This window comes from Chaetodon auriga, chromosome 5, assembly GCF_051107435.1.
Source record: "Chaetodon auriga isolate fChaAug3 chromosome 5, fChaAug3.hap1, whole genome shotgun sequence".
Classification (NCBI taxonomy): domain Eukaryota; kingdom Metazoa; phylum Chordata; class Actinopteri; order Chaetodontiformes; family Chaetodontidae; genus Chaetodon; species Chaetodon auriga.
Genome location: NC_135078.1, coordinates 13305108 through 13320906, shown reverse-complemented (window position 1 = coordinate 13320906; position 15799 = coordinate 13305108). Strand labels below are relative to the sequence as shown.

General features: G+C 40.4%; 1 protein-coding gene across 1 annotated transcript; it reads right to left on the bottom strand.

Annotated features, from left to right (window-relative positions):
- Nucleotides 1–2445: 2445 nt before the first annotated feature.
- Nucleotides 2446–9153, bottom strand: krt1-c5 (keratin, type 1, gene c5). The gene is made up of 8 exons (XM_076731025.1): nt 8767–9153; nt 8132–8214; nt 7177–7333; nt 5695–5859; nt 5469–5594; nt 3754–3971; nt 3478–3506; nt 2446–2561 (listed from the first exon to the last, which is right to left on the bottom strand). The coding sequence occupies exons 1-8, from the start codon at nt 9151–9153 to the stop codon at nt 2446–2448; spliced, it is 1281 nt and encodes a 426-aa protein (XP_076587140.1).
- Nucleotides 9154–15799: the final 6646 nt, after the last annotated feature.

Sequence of the window (15799 nt, the reverse complement as noted above, 5' to 3'; positions counted from 1 at the left end):
CAAGCCAAATCATGGAGGTTCAAGGCTCAATTTATTCATCCATTAAAAGCTGGAAAATAATACAAGCTTATATGAACGTCTTGCACAGAACAAGCATTTCCTCCCCATCACTTCCACTGAAAGGATTTTTTAATGGCCAGTATGAACAGGAGGATTGATTACAGCAAACAAAACCTGCTTTGATATTTATATTGGAATCTAACTGAAGATAAATTTGTGAACTTATCCTTTAATATTTGCAACAACTGGAAAAAAAAATTGCAACAAAATCAATGGTTGCCAGCTCAAAATAAGAAGCCTGCCTTTGGCTCTGTCTGAAATCAGGGACCCATTGTTTAAAAAATTACCACACTCTGCAACTGGTACATCTGCCACTGTTATTATTGTAAGCGGCGTAGGTGCTTAGCAGCAGTTACTAAGGTTGCGTGGCTTAGTGAAGGGTCAATTTAACAATATCATCTGGTCTTTTAGCCCAACCTAAAGTCAACACAGCTAGTATTCCCCTACAAGTCACTGTAGCTGTTGCAGTGAACTGGAAATGAACTGTTGGACAGTACATTATTCAAGTATTCAGAGGGAAAGACTCTTGACTGTTATTAGTGGAGGTATTTTGCATACTGAAATTTTACCTTCAAAGCATGAGTAGTTTGTAAAATAAGATGCATTTTTCAGTCCACAAAATCTATATATCGAATCTTTTCAGTCCTTAACTGAATCTTCAGTGTATTATTTTGCTTTTTTAAAGAGTAGAATAATCTGTCACTACTGTAAGAATATTCAAACCTGTTTTTAATGCCAGTGAACTTGCTTCAAATATTCTCTAACATGTTGTTTTTGATAATTCTAGTGTATCAAACAGCCTTACCCTTTGTAATTTCAAACAATGAGCCTGTCCTTTAAGTTAACTGTCAGTGGATTAAGATGAGACACACACACACACACACACACACACACACACACACACACACACACACACACATACACCTAAACACTTCAGTGATCAGGTATAAAACTCGAAGGGGTAGAAATCCCCAAATGACAGCACTGCACTTTGCATTCTTTACTGGGTGATCAAATGTCATGAGACATGGAGTCAAAAAAAAAGAAAAAAAAAAAATAGAGTTTCATGATAAAAATCACCAGAATCCTCTGAGCTGACGCCTAAAAGTCTTTTTTTTTGCCAAAGTCTCAACTGGAGAACATAAACCTTTGACACGATTTTTAGCTTTTGTTGTTTAACTGTGGGCTCATTGTGTCCATGTTGCCATGACATCTGACTTGGTCCTTTATCACAGTGACCCAGAACGATGCCACAATGGCTGATATTCACAGTACTGCGGCATTTTGCTCTGGTTGTCTCATTTCACTGCTTTCACACTTTGTCCACATCTGAAATGTATTTTCAACCTTTATGTTCCAACATTACTTTAATTCCTCAAAGCTGTATGTAGCCTTCATGTGCACACAAACTCCCAGAAAGTGACACTGAAACACAGCACTCACGTGTACAAAGCCTGCTATCTGATACCACTGTATGCAGGTTTGTAGTTTCTGTGCTCTTGGTGTAGAATCATGTGTTTCTTTGTTTCCCCTCCTATTATGTTCCTATTCCTGGTATCAGTCAAAGTTTCTGTTTGAGTGAAAATCTCTCTCAGAGACACTTTTTCATTTTCAAACACTGTGTTTTATTGACTTTTTACATTTGCTTTGGTTGATTTGTTTGTTTCTATCATGAAACTACAGCACATTACAATACTCCCATTACTGTTTTACAGTGAAACTATCATGCACATGCGGTGGATACTGTTGGAGGATTTTCTAGAAAGTATCTGCATACAATGAAGACAAATTTCAGTCTACTACATTTACTGTAATCTTCAAGAAATCTCCTCTGTCAGCATTGAAGAAATAATTCGCCATTTTGGGAAATGCTCCTATTCATTTTCATGTCAAACGTTAGATGAGAAGAATGATACTGTTCGCCTATTGGTGCATTAAATATGAAGCAACAGCCAGCAGCTGGTTAGCTTAGCTTAGCAAAAAGACTTTTACACGTTGGTGTTTGTATAAATTTAACAAATCAGATTTAATGTGGTAATTAGTGAGCTTCAGAGGTGCTAGTAGGTAGGTTTAATTATTGCGGGACAAAACCTAGAGCAGCACTTTATATCAAGCTAAGCTAAGAGACGACCAGCTGTAGCTTCATATCACGTCATCCATTTTATTGCTCATATATACAGATATATGTCATAAAGGGCACATTTATTTTAGGAAGAACTTCGATTTTACCTTTAATCCATTTCATTATATTTTTGAAAAGCTTAAGGAATAACAAATGTCACAAAATAAGGAAAACATGTAACAGAAAGGTGAGAATTGATCCACAGTCAGCAGGCACTTTGGGTTTGAGACACATTATTGCTCCTTCTCTGCACACACTTTGGCTCATTTCTTGCGCTCCTCAATCTGCTCCACCTCACTGGACTCATCTACCACCTTGCCGTTGACCATGGTCTGGGTAACGACTTTTACAATTTTCCTGGTCCGTACATCTGGGTCTTCTGTAACAGAATGAAACCAGGTTTGGTCAGTTTTGCCACAACAAGCACTGAATGATGTTGATCTCTCTTCTCTGCTTCACTGAAAAACAGCATTAACAGTCAACTACTAAAAATACAAAGCCTGCATAAGTGTTAGTTTGCCATTAGGCGGTAATGAAGCCCCACTGAAATGCAATATCTTAACAATTTTGGCCACCAATACCCTCAAATGTAACCAAATATCAGTAAACTGCATACAGCATCCTCGCGTGTGCTGACTTAATTACTGACTGAAATACAAAAGGGATGAAAAAGAGAAGAGATTGAACTCCAGCGAGGTCAACTTTCACTGGGTGAATCCTCACTTGCTTGGTGCTGTTTTTATTAAGTTCTATTTTTCACTCTTATCAGATGCTGTGTGGGTATCACATGACCACATCCGAGGCCTGAATTACATGTGGGCAAAAAGGAGAGTCTGCAAAACTTGAATGTAAAGGATTTTTTTTTTTTTTTTGCAAAAACAGATATCTCCGTTTTGATTTATTTTCCTGCATCATCTTTTTTGTACACCCCAGGGACTATCAATCCAAATGGTGTTGTTTTATTCATTTTAAGAACTACTTTTATCTGTTTTTGTGAATGAAATCTTCATACAAACTCAATCACTCGATACAGACGCAAGATCTGATAAGAGCTAAAAATAGAAGTAAACAAAAACAGCGGCAAACAAATGATGATGACTCAGTGAAAAGGTTTTTCATCCTTTTCGTGTTTTCTGAGCAATGCTGAAAAACTGACCAGTGTTTTTCTGCATGTGATATCCTGCCAGAGACTATGTGTAAAAAGTGTAGAGAGAACTTTACACTAAAAATCCTTATGAGTAGCTTTGGGTCGTTGATGGCATTTAGTAGGCATAAATAAAATAATCTGAACTTACTTTTAGGAGGTGGAGGTGTTTCTTTCACCCTGCAGGACAAAAACATAGGACAGCTTAATCCAAAAAAGGCAACATAATAAAGAAATGCCAAACTTTTAGGCTACTTTATTCATTTGGAGTGTACAATAGATTCAGGATGACCACATGCACTCCTGTGCAGCAAATACCACCAACAGGTATCAAGAAGTATTAATACTTTCCAGTTACAATAATTCTGAATGGAATTGAACTGTACATGTATGTGGTTTTAAGTAAGGACTCCCAGCCCCCACTTACATTTCCTCTCCTTCCAGCAGCCTCCTGTAGGTGGCAATCTCCATCTCCAGGTTCTGTTTGATGCGCAGCAGCTGCTCGTAGTCGGTCTTGTTGCGCTGCATGTCCAAGCGCAGCTGAGACAGCTCATCCTCCAGCTGGGTCAGTGTGGCCTGAAGACGGTCCATCTCCACAGAGTACTTGTGCCCGGTTTCTCCTAGGTTTCCTTCCAACACACCGACCTGTTAACAGAGCGTACACATAATGATCACTGAAGATAGACGACAGATTGTCCTACATTACAAAACAATGTACAGGGAAGCAGACATTTTGTACATTGTGAACAGCATTTCAGTCCCACACATTAAATGTGCGTGCTGTAGCAGGTTAACATCAACAAATCTCATCCACAACATTTAAGAGATAATACAACAAAACTCTACATTAAAAGGTTTGTCAGCCTCAAGTAAATCTGGTGCTGTCCGATTTACACAGCAGACACAGAATAACATTAATATTCTGGCCACCTGGTTCATTATTAATTTTTCTTTTAGCTCTGTTATGGTCTCAACCAACTCCTGAGAGAAATCTGGCTATCTATCTTTAACTGCTGAATGCTCCACTATGTTCACCAGCTAGTCACTAACTGTCTGCTGTTCCAGTGCAGGACAGGTAATGAACAGTGAGTTTATCAGACCATTTTGCTGTTAACTGCTGCCTGCTGCAGCTGGAAATGACACTATGGCTCACCAAAACAGTAAAGTTGCAGGCAGTAAAGCCAAAACAATGAGCTGAAAGATGCCATAATGCTCCACAAAGCCGAGGAGAACTGCTTTAGTGTTTGTTTGGTGATAATTCTCTGTAGGTTTGACACTATGAACGACTCCCATCACATTGCACATAGTCATTGATACATAGTCATTGATAGATATTCCAAGAATAATTCAAAGTGCAGCTTTAAATGCAGAGAGCGCACCTTAAATGACAACAGTTAAGAGTTAACTGGTAAACACTGATGTGAATGAAAGGCTAAAGCTTTTGGCTTAAAGGTTCTCTGTGGAGTTTTTACCACTCAATATTGCTTTGTATGTTTACCTGTTGAGCTCATCCATTCTTGTCCCTTCATCACTCAACCAAAGATACTAGAGGCTGTCAACATGATAATATCTCATTCAATACTGTGTGCTCACTATAAGCCGAACACCTATGAGCTATATTTGCCTCCAGTGAAGCCCTCTATGTGCTCTTTGATCTGTGTTCACATGTAACGGAAACACAGACAAAACACTTGCCTGTTTCACTCTGTGTCTTGTCACACTGATTGATTATTGGAGCAGAATGAAATGGCTGTGTAAATTGTACCACCAGTAGCTCTTTGTGTACAAGCAGAAAGCAGCTGTTACCTATAGACAGGACTGACATGTGTGCAGTGTAAAGAAAGAAAGAGGTGAGGGCGGGGTTGAGTTCAAAACAAGTAGAGGAATGGCAACATGAATCTGATTAATCTCTGCAAGTCGGAGCAGCTACAGACCAGTGTCTCTGAAGTCAGTAAGGGTTCAGCGTTTTTTTAACTGGACATCTAGCAGTTTGAATCCTGGCTCTCTAATTACCAGACCACCCAGCCACCTCACTGCTGAGGTGAGAGGTTAAGTATTACCCCTGCAGAAATAGGTAATTACTTACAGAGGTTCACATGTTCAGACTACACCTCTGCACCAAGTGTTTATGCAGTACAGTACCTGCTTCCGAAGACTATCGAGTTCGACTTCCAGAGCCTGCAAGAAGCGTCGTCTCTCACTGAGCTCACTTTGGGCACAGCGCAAAGCCTCATTGCTTTCTTTGACCTCTGACTGCACTGCTTCCAACTGTAGACACAAACATTAAATCGATACTGTAATGTACAGTAAACTTAAAGGATAAGTATAAATACCAGAAAAATAAGAACTGATTCTTGCAGGGACTGACCTTCTTGAGGTACCAGGCTTCGGCCTCCTCCTTGTTCTTGCGAGCGATGCTCTCATACTGGACCCTCAGCTCAGCCATGATGGCCCCCAGATCAGGACCCTGAGCTGCGTCTACCTCCACATTTACCTGCTCGTTGGCCAGACGTGCCTTCAGAGAATTCATCTCCTGCAATGAATTAAAGAGGGCAAAGGCCAAGCAGTGCTTAATGCAGCAACATTTCTATACTACACAATAAGTATTGAAAACCTAATTATTGCAGAGTTGAAAAATAAACACACTCATGCAAAAAAGAGGCTTATTTGATGATATATTTTATATAGATCCTATTTCTACAATTGAGTCCTGCAAACTCAATTTTCTTAATTTTTTCTGAAGTGAAAGAGTAAGAATTTTTTGTTATTAGTGTATGTAATGTAATATACGTGTCAATGTACTTTTGATCTTAATAATAATATTAATAATAATAGCAATAATACATTGTTCTTATATATCACTTTAAAGTGTACTCAAAAACACTGCACTGAAAAAAAAAAGAAATAAGGTAGGGTGGGGCCAGGTTATTGAGGGCTTTGTAGGTCATGAGGAGGATTTTAAAATGGATTCTCTGGAGGATGATGTGGTCACAGGTCAGAGAGTGGGTGAGCAAGCGGGCGGCAGATTTGTATTGTATTTTTGCTTTAGGAAAGGTGGAGAGTAAAATGTCACAATGGACAGCAATATAAGAATAAAAGACCCATGTCAGCAAATTCCTGGGTTTCCTTTAGTGTCACTCACTTTGCCTGATTTTCTGTTAGCTATTTAACCTGTTTGTAATGCAGACCTGGGCAAGGTTAGGTCAGGTAACTGTGTTACAGCCACATCAGACAATAACATGACACTAGAGACATTAAGACACTTCTAATGTGTTTTTTTTCCAGATATTTACAGCCAGCTGTTCCAATGAGCTTTAACTGTCCCTGATTAACTCCTTCTTTGTTCTTCATGAATTCCAGTGTTTTCTGTCAAGTCTACCGGAGGTTCAGTCCACATCCTGGACACCACACCTTACTGTCTACACACACACAATCCCTGTGGCTGGATTGGCTCAAATAGTCCTGTGATGGGTGTTGTCTTGACATCTTGAAGCACGATGACTACAAAGACAAAGGGTGTGTCTGTAGACTTAACATTCTCATGTTTCAGATACTGAATACTGTTAAACCTTGGCTGAGAGAGCAAATACAAACAGCACTGGTTTATGTCTACCTGTTTCAGTTGTGTTGCTGATAGTGTGGAATGTATTACAACTCTTTGGTTTTTGGATGATATTAATCACTTTGAGGTGCAGGAAACTGGCTTCATGAGCTCCGAGAGTGCACTGGGCTTCAAAGGCATCTTATATTTAAACACGACTACACTTGACAGCTTGTAAAGTGATTATCTTGACGAGGAAACATTCATTGATCACGTCTGACGTGACCTTCACCCTGGCAGGGATCTCACCTCCTCGTGATTCTTCTTAAGGAAGTAGAGTTCTTCCTTCAGACTGTCCAGGTCTCCACGCAGAGTGGCAATGATCTGGTCATGGTCAGACTTTGCCCTCCTCAGAGCCTGACAGTCCCTCTCCACTGACTGGCAAAGGGTGGCCTCTGCCTCCCACCTGCAGACACCATACAGCGGAGTATTGAAATAAGAGGAAAGGAGGCCATCAGCAGACATGTGCCACACCAGTCACAGTTTGTGTCCTTCAAGATACTATTATTACGTTTTTACTATTTATTGTTATATATTATAGTGTTGCTGTATGTGTATACTGCTTCCATATCATATCATTGCATTATCAAGGGTCTAACAAAAACTATACAAAGTAGCATAAAATGGAAATACTCAAGTACAAGTACCCTGTATTTGTACCTGAGTACAGTACTGGAGTAAATGTACTTTGTTACCATTGATGAAGACATGTACGGCACAAACTAGGCATAATGCAACACATGCAAACAAGCACAGGATACATGAAGTCACTCAAGTAAGTGGATGCACACGCGTGAAAAATACCATGCAAAGATGTGCGTAAAAAAGTACACATGCACGTACCTACTAATACCATAAATCACTGCCAATTGATGTTTCACTCCTTCACATCAGGCCACAGAACATACCATCAACACTCTGTGAAAAACACCAGTAGTGGGTGTATCCTGACTCCATGAGCTTCACCTTGCCAACTGTGGACTCTTCAGAAATGGACAACGTCTCTTTGACCTGCACATTCTATCACATCCTGCACTCACCGATGGCACGAGCGTCTCCTGCGGGTGCCTGAGCACCGTGGGAATGGGGCTCTTATTTCACAGCCTGACATAAAGGTCATTTATTCACATTGCTTTGCAGTCTGGCGCTCCCATGTGAACACTCACAGGCAAGTAAAATAAAGGAACTCCTGTGTGACACTCACTTGACCCTGAAGTCATCAGCCGCCAGCTTGGCATTATCAATCTCCAGCATGATCCGGGCGTTCTCCAGCGACTTCTTCCTCACCTGAGCAGTGACCATGGTGAAAAGTTCATTAAAAGGATGGTATGAGGGAGAGATGATATGTGCTTTTTATAATGTGTGTGTGCTTTACTCCAAAATCATACACGCTCTTACTAAAACACATCACCCTGGACATCCAAATCTCTCAGGCTGCAGACGTACATCCTGCATCTGTTACAAAGGTTGCTTTGTGGACCACGTCAACAGGTTTTTCTTTTTCTCTTATGTCAATATCCCCGGTTGTCACTCTGCAGCCTTCAGAGTTTCAAAACACTGGCTTTGAAGGTTAATGTTGAGTTGGAGGACAGTTATGTTTCAGTGTCACAAGAAAAGGTCATGTATGCGCTGAAGAGATGCTCCTAAAAAGACAATGTATGAAGTACCACTGTGAAATTTCAACATTACATCTTCATCATGTAATATTTAACATGACGATTTATATATAGACTTTATCTGATTCAAACTAGATATGAATCTGAGGTCAAGCCCATCAATTATGTTAACATGATCAACAACATTTGCAACCAGATTCAATCTGATCTACTGGTCACTGACCTCCTGCCCAATGATATGTGCCTGGGCCATCATCCCCTCGATGTCATGTCCTTTTGGAGCCCTGTCCAGCATAAGCTGCTTGATCTTCACCTCCAGTTCACTGTTGGATCTTTCCAGCGAGCGCACTTTATCTAAGTAGTTGGCCAGCCGGTCGTTCAGGCACTGCATGGTCTCCTTCTCATTGGCGGCAACACCGAGACCGTTGAAGGAGAGGCTGGAACCAAGCATGTTGAGGCCATTGCCCATTGAGACGGAGCGGGATAGCGACAGCGTGCTGACGGAGATGGGAGGCTTGGAGCGGATGCTGCGCCCACTGTCCCGCACAGACATGCTGGAGAAGGACGGCTGACGTGCAGAGTAGCTGCGTACAGACAGGGTGGAGGCCATGGCGTCCACTGAAGAAGATTCAAACCAAAAGTTTTATCAGTGCTCTTATGAAGGACCAGAAGTACAACTTTGTGTCAGTGAGCAAGACAACATCACAGAACCTGCATCTGATTGATGAATGAGACTGAAAGTTTATTCTTGACCTTGGAAACAGCAGCAAAGAACAAGCAGGGAAGGAGGTCAAGAATGAACTTCAGTCAACTCATCATCAGTGTTTTACTTCTTTGTAGTCATTTTACATCGCTCTCTACAGTTGTTTTGCATCTGTCGATACTCATTTTGCATTTATTTATGCTTGTTTAGTCTTGCTTTGTAGTTGTTTTGCATCTGTAGTCTTGTGTCTCCGTAGTTACATTGTGTCCTTTTGTGTCTCTTATCTAACTTTTTGTGTCTCTCTGTAGTCAATTTGTGTCTCTCTGTAGTTGTTTTGGATCTCTCTGTAGTCCTAATATGTCTCCTCTGTAGCTGTTTTACGTCTCTCTCTAGTTGCTTTGCATCTCTTTGCAAGGGCTTAATTGAATATCCAGCGAGACATGTTCACAGTCACTTCAGACAGAGGCTTGGTAGGTTCAGTCAGTAATCCATGCATTTCTCAGGACAGCTACTAAATGTACACAGATGGAGAATCTACTAGATTTCAAGGCATCCCTCCTTCAGCATTGGAGAGTTTCTGTGCCAGAGTAGCTGTGAGCTTTAAAATTTCTTCCTCCTGCGTAAGACTGAAAACTTTATTGCTCATTCAGTGACAATGAGAGGTTATTTAATGAGCAAAAACAGCAATGAAAGAATAAAATAGTACTTACATTGAGCTCAGATCTTCAGTAGGTCTTGTCTTGTGCTGCTCAGTCAGATTTCGGACCTGATGGTGTGAGTGACCGTTGTTGCTCGACCAGGTTTCACAGGTGAGTTTGACTGCAGAGGCACAACTGTCTTTGTCAGGGGTGGAGCCACTGTTGGCCTGTCCAATCCCACAGCAACAAATAGGAGGATGCAACTTGAAACCTTGTGGAGGAGTGAAAAAAACTGTGGTGCACATAAACTAAAATAGTGAAAGAATATTAAGATACAGTTTATTTTCTGCAGCATCACAGGTTTACAAACAGCAGCTGTAAGTTGACACTTGATTTAGATTGTGGAACAGAAACTAAATCCTAAACTAAACTGAATTCAGATTTAATTTTATTATCCAAAGAAGGAAAATCATCAGTGTACTGAGCTGTTTTTCAGTGTATTTAGACCCTGCTGTTGTAGATTTTATCAAATATACGCGATGGAGATGCTTGATTAGCGATAAAAATGAAAGTACTCTAAATATCAGAGCTAATAGTGTCATGAAATATGTGCTGGATGATGTAAATGTAAAACAGCATCTCATGTGCAGGATACACACTTTTTGAGCTATATTTAGGCTCATTACTCCATACAGTGACATCAACCTCCTCAGGTCTTCATCTGACCTGTATGGTGAAACTGAAGGGCAAGCTGGTGTGGCTAGCAGGCTGGAAACAGGGACCGTGCTGTCTCCACAGTGATCCTATTGAGTGCGGACACAATGCACTCTGAGTGATGTGAGGGAGCCGGCTCCACCTGAGGATGGCCTGGCGGGAAGGGGAGAAACAGGAGGAAGCAGGAACAATGGAGGGACAGAATGAAAAGAAAGAGAAGACCCCTGAGAAATGCAGGGCGTAGGTCTGACTGAACTGGAAAGGTGGCCTATATTCCCACACAAACAGACAGAAACAGATACACACACACACCTTTTTGATAAGTATCAATAATCTCTCAGCCCTCTCTTGCTGTTACACAGTATGCAGTCCCCTGTTACTCTATTGTAAAGTTCGTGTGGTGATCATTATAATCTTTGTAGGATCAGATCACACAGTGACACTGAACTGGTTTTGTGCCTTACATTCCCCTCACTACACCCAACCCCACTCACACATGCTCCTTACATACATACAATCCCAAAAAGGGAAAGACGTGCCCTCAAAGCTGCTCAGATCATCCACGCGATCAAATCAAAACTTTAAGAGCAGATAAAGGAGATGTAATATCAGCGTTGCATCCTGGTATATTAGGTTTTTTAGACTGTTCTGTGTCAAAAATTTCTTTTGTGCTGTTTGTAATCTGAACAAGTAATCACCTATCCACCTATCCAGCACAATAACACGAATACCTTAACTCTATCCAGCTGTCCACAACAAAAGAAAATTGCATTTCCCGTCTTCCTGAATGTGGTAGTAAGTCTTGGACTATTGTGCTGGATTGCATGATATTGTACAGGTGTTTGTGGCAATGCCAACAGCTCTTACAACAACACAATCTAATATATGTGACAGAAAGCATGTGGGTACATGTATTGCATATATCCTTTTTGGAATAACATCTCTCAGGAACACATGAATGTTATTCCTCTGAAGTGTAAATCTGGAAGGGATTGTTGGTACTTTCAGATGAATGCAGGTGGAGGATGCAGCATGGATGTACTGCCACCTTGTGGGTATAAAACCACGACACATTATGTAGCTTGAAACTACAAGTTAATTTGGAACACATGCAAAAAATGCTGCTAACAGCAACTGTTTCAGTGTTCAAATATGTTATACCAAAGACTGTATAAAAAGATTGATGAAGATATATAAAGATCTCTATGTACAGTTTATATATATTATATTACATTATTTTGACACTTCGTTTTCAACACAGGACAAGTTAATATGAACATATTTTAAGACAACATGTACATTATTATTGACATATAATGAGCGGGAAAGCAGCAGAAATGAATGTTGACCCACAGATGAAACACAGATATCCAAAAAATGACAGCGCCCATATTTCAGCTCAAGCTTTACATTTCAAATTCAATTTTTTGGAATTTTCTGCAGCTTTGGTTTGGTCTCCACCAGCCCCCATATTAGGGACTTTAGCTGATCCATGTTCTTCAGTGACATGATAGCTACAGTACATGAACACCACAAAGCCCAAACAATCAATTATATCATAGAGCTGCAGAACTGGATGGTAATTATGGGTTCATCATTACAAATGATCCCTTTTCGCATTACAGAGAGTTCTTTCATTCAGTGTGACAAAATTGTTAGTACAGCATTGTTGCACATCTTAAGCACAATGTAAGTGGTTTCAGTTCTCACAAAATGTATTATACTGCTACTGCATGCATAAATAAGCGTATCGTGCAGATATTTTTCACAGTCAGAATTTTTTTTCTCTGTTGATAAAAGTACTACAATAGTGCTTCCTGTTTTTTGTCTGTAATGGAGAGTAGACTGAGCTCCAGGAGCACTGTTCACTTGGTCCTGATCATCCATCACCTACTCCCTAATCATAACATTTAAGCAACATCAGTAGCCAATTACCCCTTTCCCTACATAGCATGACAGTGCGTCCTGAACTAAAATGTACAACAAACGGTTGAACGCAGAGGTCAAAACATTTAAACAGGCTGCTCTGAGATCATATCTACAATTCAGATGAATGCACCAGATTGACTTTGTTGTGTTGGTTTAATAAAACAGGGACTGATAAGACCTGGTTGTTTTACAGTTTTTCAGTCAGTACAGGATATATTAAAGATATCATTTTCCGCTCAATTGTATTGAAAAGCAGCTCATTCCAAGCCCATCTGGGAATACGTGCATTGTATTAACTTGGAAATCTGCCTTCAGTCTTCCAGTGTGTTGTAGCGCCACCATCCAGCATGCAGCAGACAGGAGAGTGGTTTAACTCCTGCTCCAGCTTCTTATAAATCAAAATGAAGTGCTGTGATATTTCAAAAGTGGTTGTCGTCCCCCTCCCCCCACCCCAAATAAACACATTCTGGGAACCTGCTGTGGAGTCCTGTGTTTATTTTTGCATAGTGCACCATTGGCCGTCAGCCTGGGTGAAGTGAATCATATGTTTCAACTATTTCCTTGCTTTTCATCAGCCCTCCTCCTGCTCTCGTGTGCTACTGTAAGAGTCATAGTTTACACACGAAAAAAAGTTTCTTTGTTTATTTCTCAGAATTTCTATTGCACACTATGTACCAGCCCGCAGTCCAGAGTCAAATAAATTTGTTTTGCTTTGTTTTGGCTTTGTTTGGAAACTTGATACTGAATCCAGTTGTGTAGAGCTTTTATAGCCGGGGTTAAATGGTAGGCCTGTGCAATATCCACATTTAAACAAAACACCCTAAGCCACAAAGTAAATTCATTGTGGTCCAGTTTGCCTACAGAAAGGACGTTTCACCTAAAAATGTTCACTCATGTCGTGTTAACACTTGCGCTGCTGTTTGTTGACGTGGTCCTGCTCTGAAGCCTCAGATAGTCCAGTTTTGAACAACAAATTTAGTCGGTCTGAGAGGAGCTCAAATTGCTGGTTTTCTCTTGTGTCGCCAAACAGCTGATGGATGACATTACATTTAGATGTGATGCTTTAAGTGCTTCCAGGAATAGGCAGCTGTTGTTGAGGAAAACTCCCAATGCGTTTTGAAGCGGGATAGCACATTTATTTGGTTGAGAACAAGCTGAAAACCACAGAAAATTTGCAAGTCAAGTTTACAACTCGACCTAATTAAAAGCAAAACTAAACATCGCCGTAGGTGTCATGAGTTTATGCTTCAAAGATAACTGTTCATGAGTGCCTGTCTGACAGATTATGAATTACCTCAATGTGTCTGCTAAGCCCTGCCCCTTAGTTACCATTGCTATGACACATATTTACAGCAGACCATAAATGCATGGTGACCATTTTCCTGTGAGGTCATGCTCAGGGTGGGAAGCTCAACTGCTGTCATCAAAAGGATAATGTAGTACTGCTGTGTTCCAGGTTGCAAATCGCATAAATGTAGGTAATCTGACAGATCGTATCATTTCACCGCTTCCTGGTTGATCGGCAGCTGAAAAGACAATGGACAGAAAACCAGAGGGTTTTTATTTAAGCCTGGAAGTAACTGGATGTGTTCAAGCTGGCAATGCAGTGTAACTCGATGTAATGAAGCAGGCGTATCGTTCCAGCCTCTTCATGCCACATAAAACACTGCTACACAGCTTGTTGGATGTGATCTGTGTGAATATTACACAGAAACATGTGCTTCAGTGAGCATAATGTCACATGATGTTACTGATTTAACCAGAACAATCCAGAGTTCAGGTGACGAGACAGCAAGAGAGTTAACATTACAGAGCAAGCTTGATTACAATCAGTCCATTTTACTTGCAAGATTAAATAAAGGTGTCCAAGATTTGTGCTGATATTTCATAAACAATTTAGGCTTTTTCAATCGTGTTGTGTAACAATACCAAACAGTGATGTTAGTTAGGAAGTGGTTGAACGCGAGCTCATGGGTTGTCTGTGTTTTAACTCCCCACTGTCTTTTCAGTCACTGATCAATCGGGAAGCAGTGAAACGTACGACTTGCAACCTGGAGCGCAGCAGTGCGACATCATCCTTTTGATAACAGCATTTGAACTTCCCACCCTGAGCATGATGTCAGACAAAATTGGCCACTGTGTGAATACGGTCTTTGATGCTGCTCAAAATTGCTAGTAATTTTTGAAACAATGGGTCCTTGATTTCAGAGAAGGGTGAACAAAAGCAGTCTTCTCGTCACATCAAGATGTTGGGTTTGTGTTGCTGGTAGAGTTTATCAGATGAAGCTAGGCAGCCCCATTCAATTCTAGTGACAACAATGGAAGAGCCTACTAACTATTGTGCAAAGATGACAACAGCCTTGTATTACATCAAAATAAGGAAGCAAATACAAAGTACACCAGGTAAGGAGAAGACAAAGCCACTAACACTGGGCCTAGTCTAAATTGTGGTATAGTAGGATCTTGGCCTGAGAAAAAATTTCTAACTTAACCCTAAATAATAATATAGTAAGCTAATGACATGCCCAAGGTTTTTACTGCTGAGGCTAATAAGCTAGTTAGCTGGGCATTCTAATGTCAAGCATCTCATGTTACACGCAGTTCAATCCATGCCTTATATTTATATTTATTCTGGTCTTGTGTTTTCACTTTCAGGAAAACTAGAAAAAAGACACCACACTGTCAACACTTTAAATAACAAGTATCTTTCTAACTCCGGCCTGTTGCACACTGACACATGGAAAATCTTGTTAGACCTCCAGTGCCAATTTACAGTTACTAAACTAGGCCCTTTGGAGCAAAGTTAATTTGGATGCAGTTAGTGAATGTTGTACCAATTTAGCATTGATAGAATTTTGCCCTTTTGGGGTTTCAGACAAAACTTAAATAAACTTTTGAATGTCTTTGTATTTTTTTGCAAAGTGAAAAATAAGGCTCAGCCTCACTTGAATATTTTTTTCTTTATGGTCGTAAACAATGAAGCTAAAGTGGTCATTTTATCAGTAGATTGTGAAATGTAGAGATGTGTATTGTCTGCATTGCTACAGTCAGTTTGGCGGTACAGTAACAGAAAGCAGGTTGCTTTCTTTTTAGAAAATGTATTATCCAACCTCTTTTATTTATGCATTGAAACTGAGACATTCTCGTGCTCATCAGCCATTCAGACACTTTGCATGGCACCATTACTTCAGTCGAATAATATCCTGAAGTGAAGCAGGAAAAAAAAAAAAACTCACAAGAACCTGCCAGCATATGGCAGCATCTGAATCAAA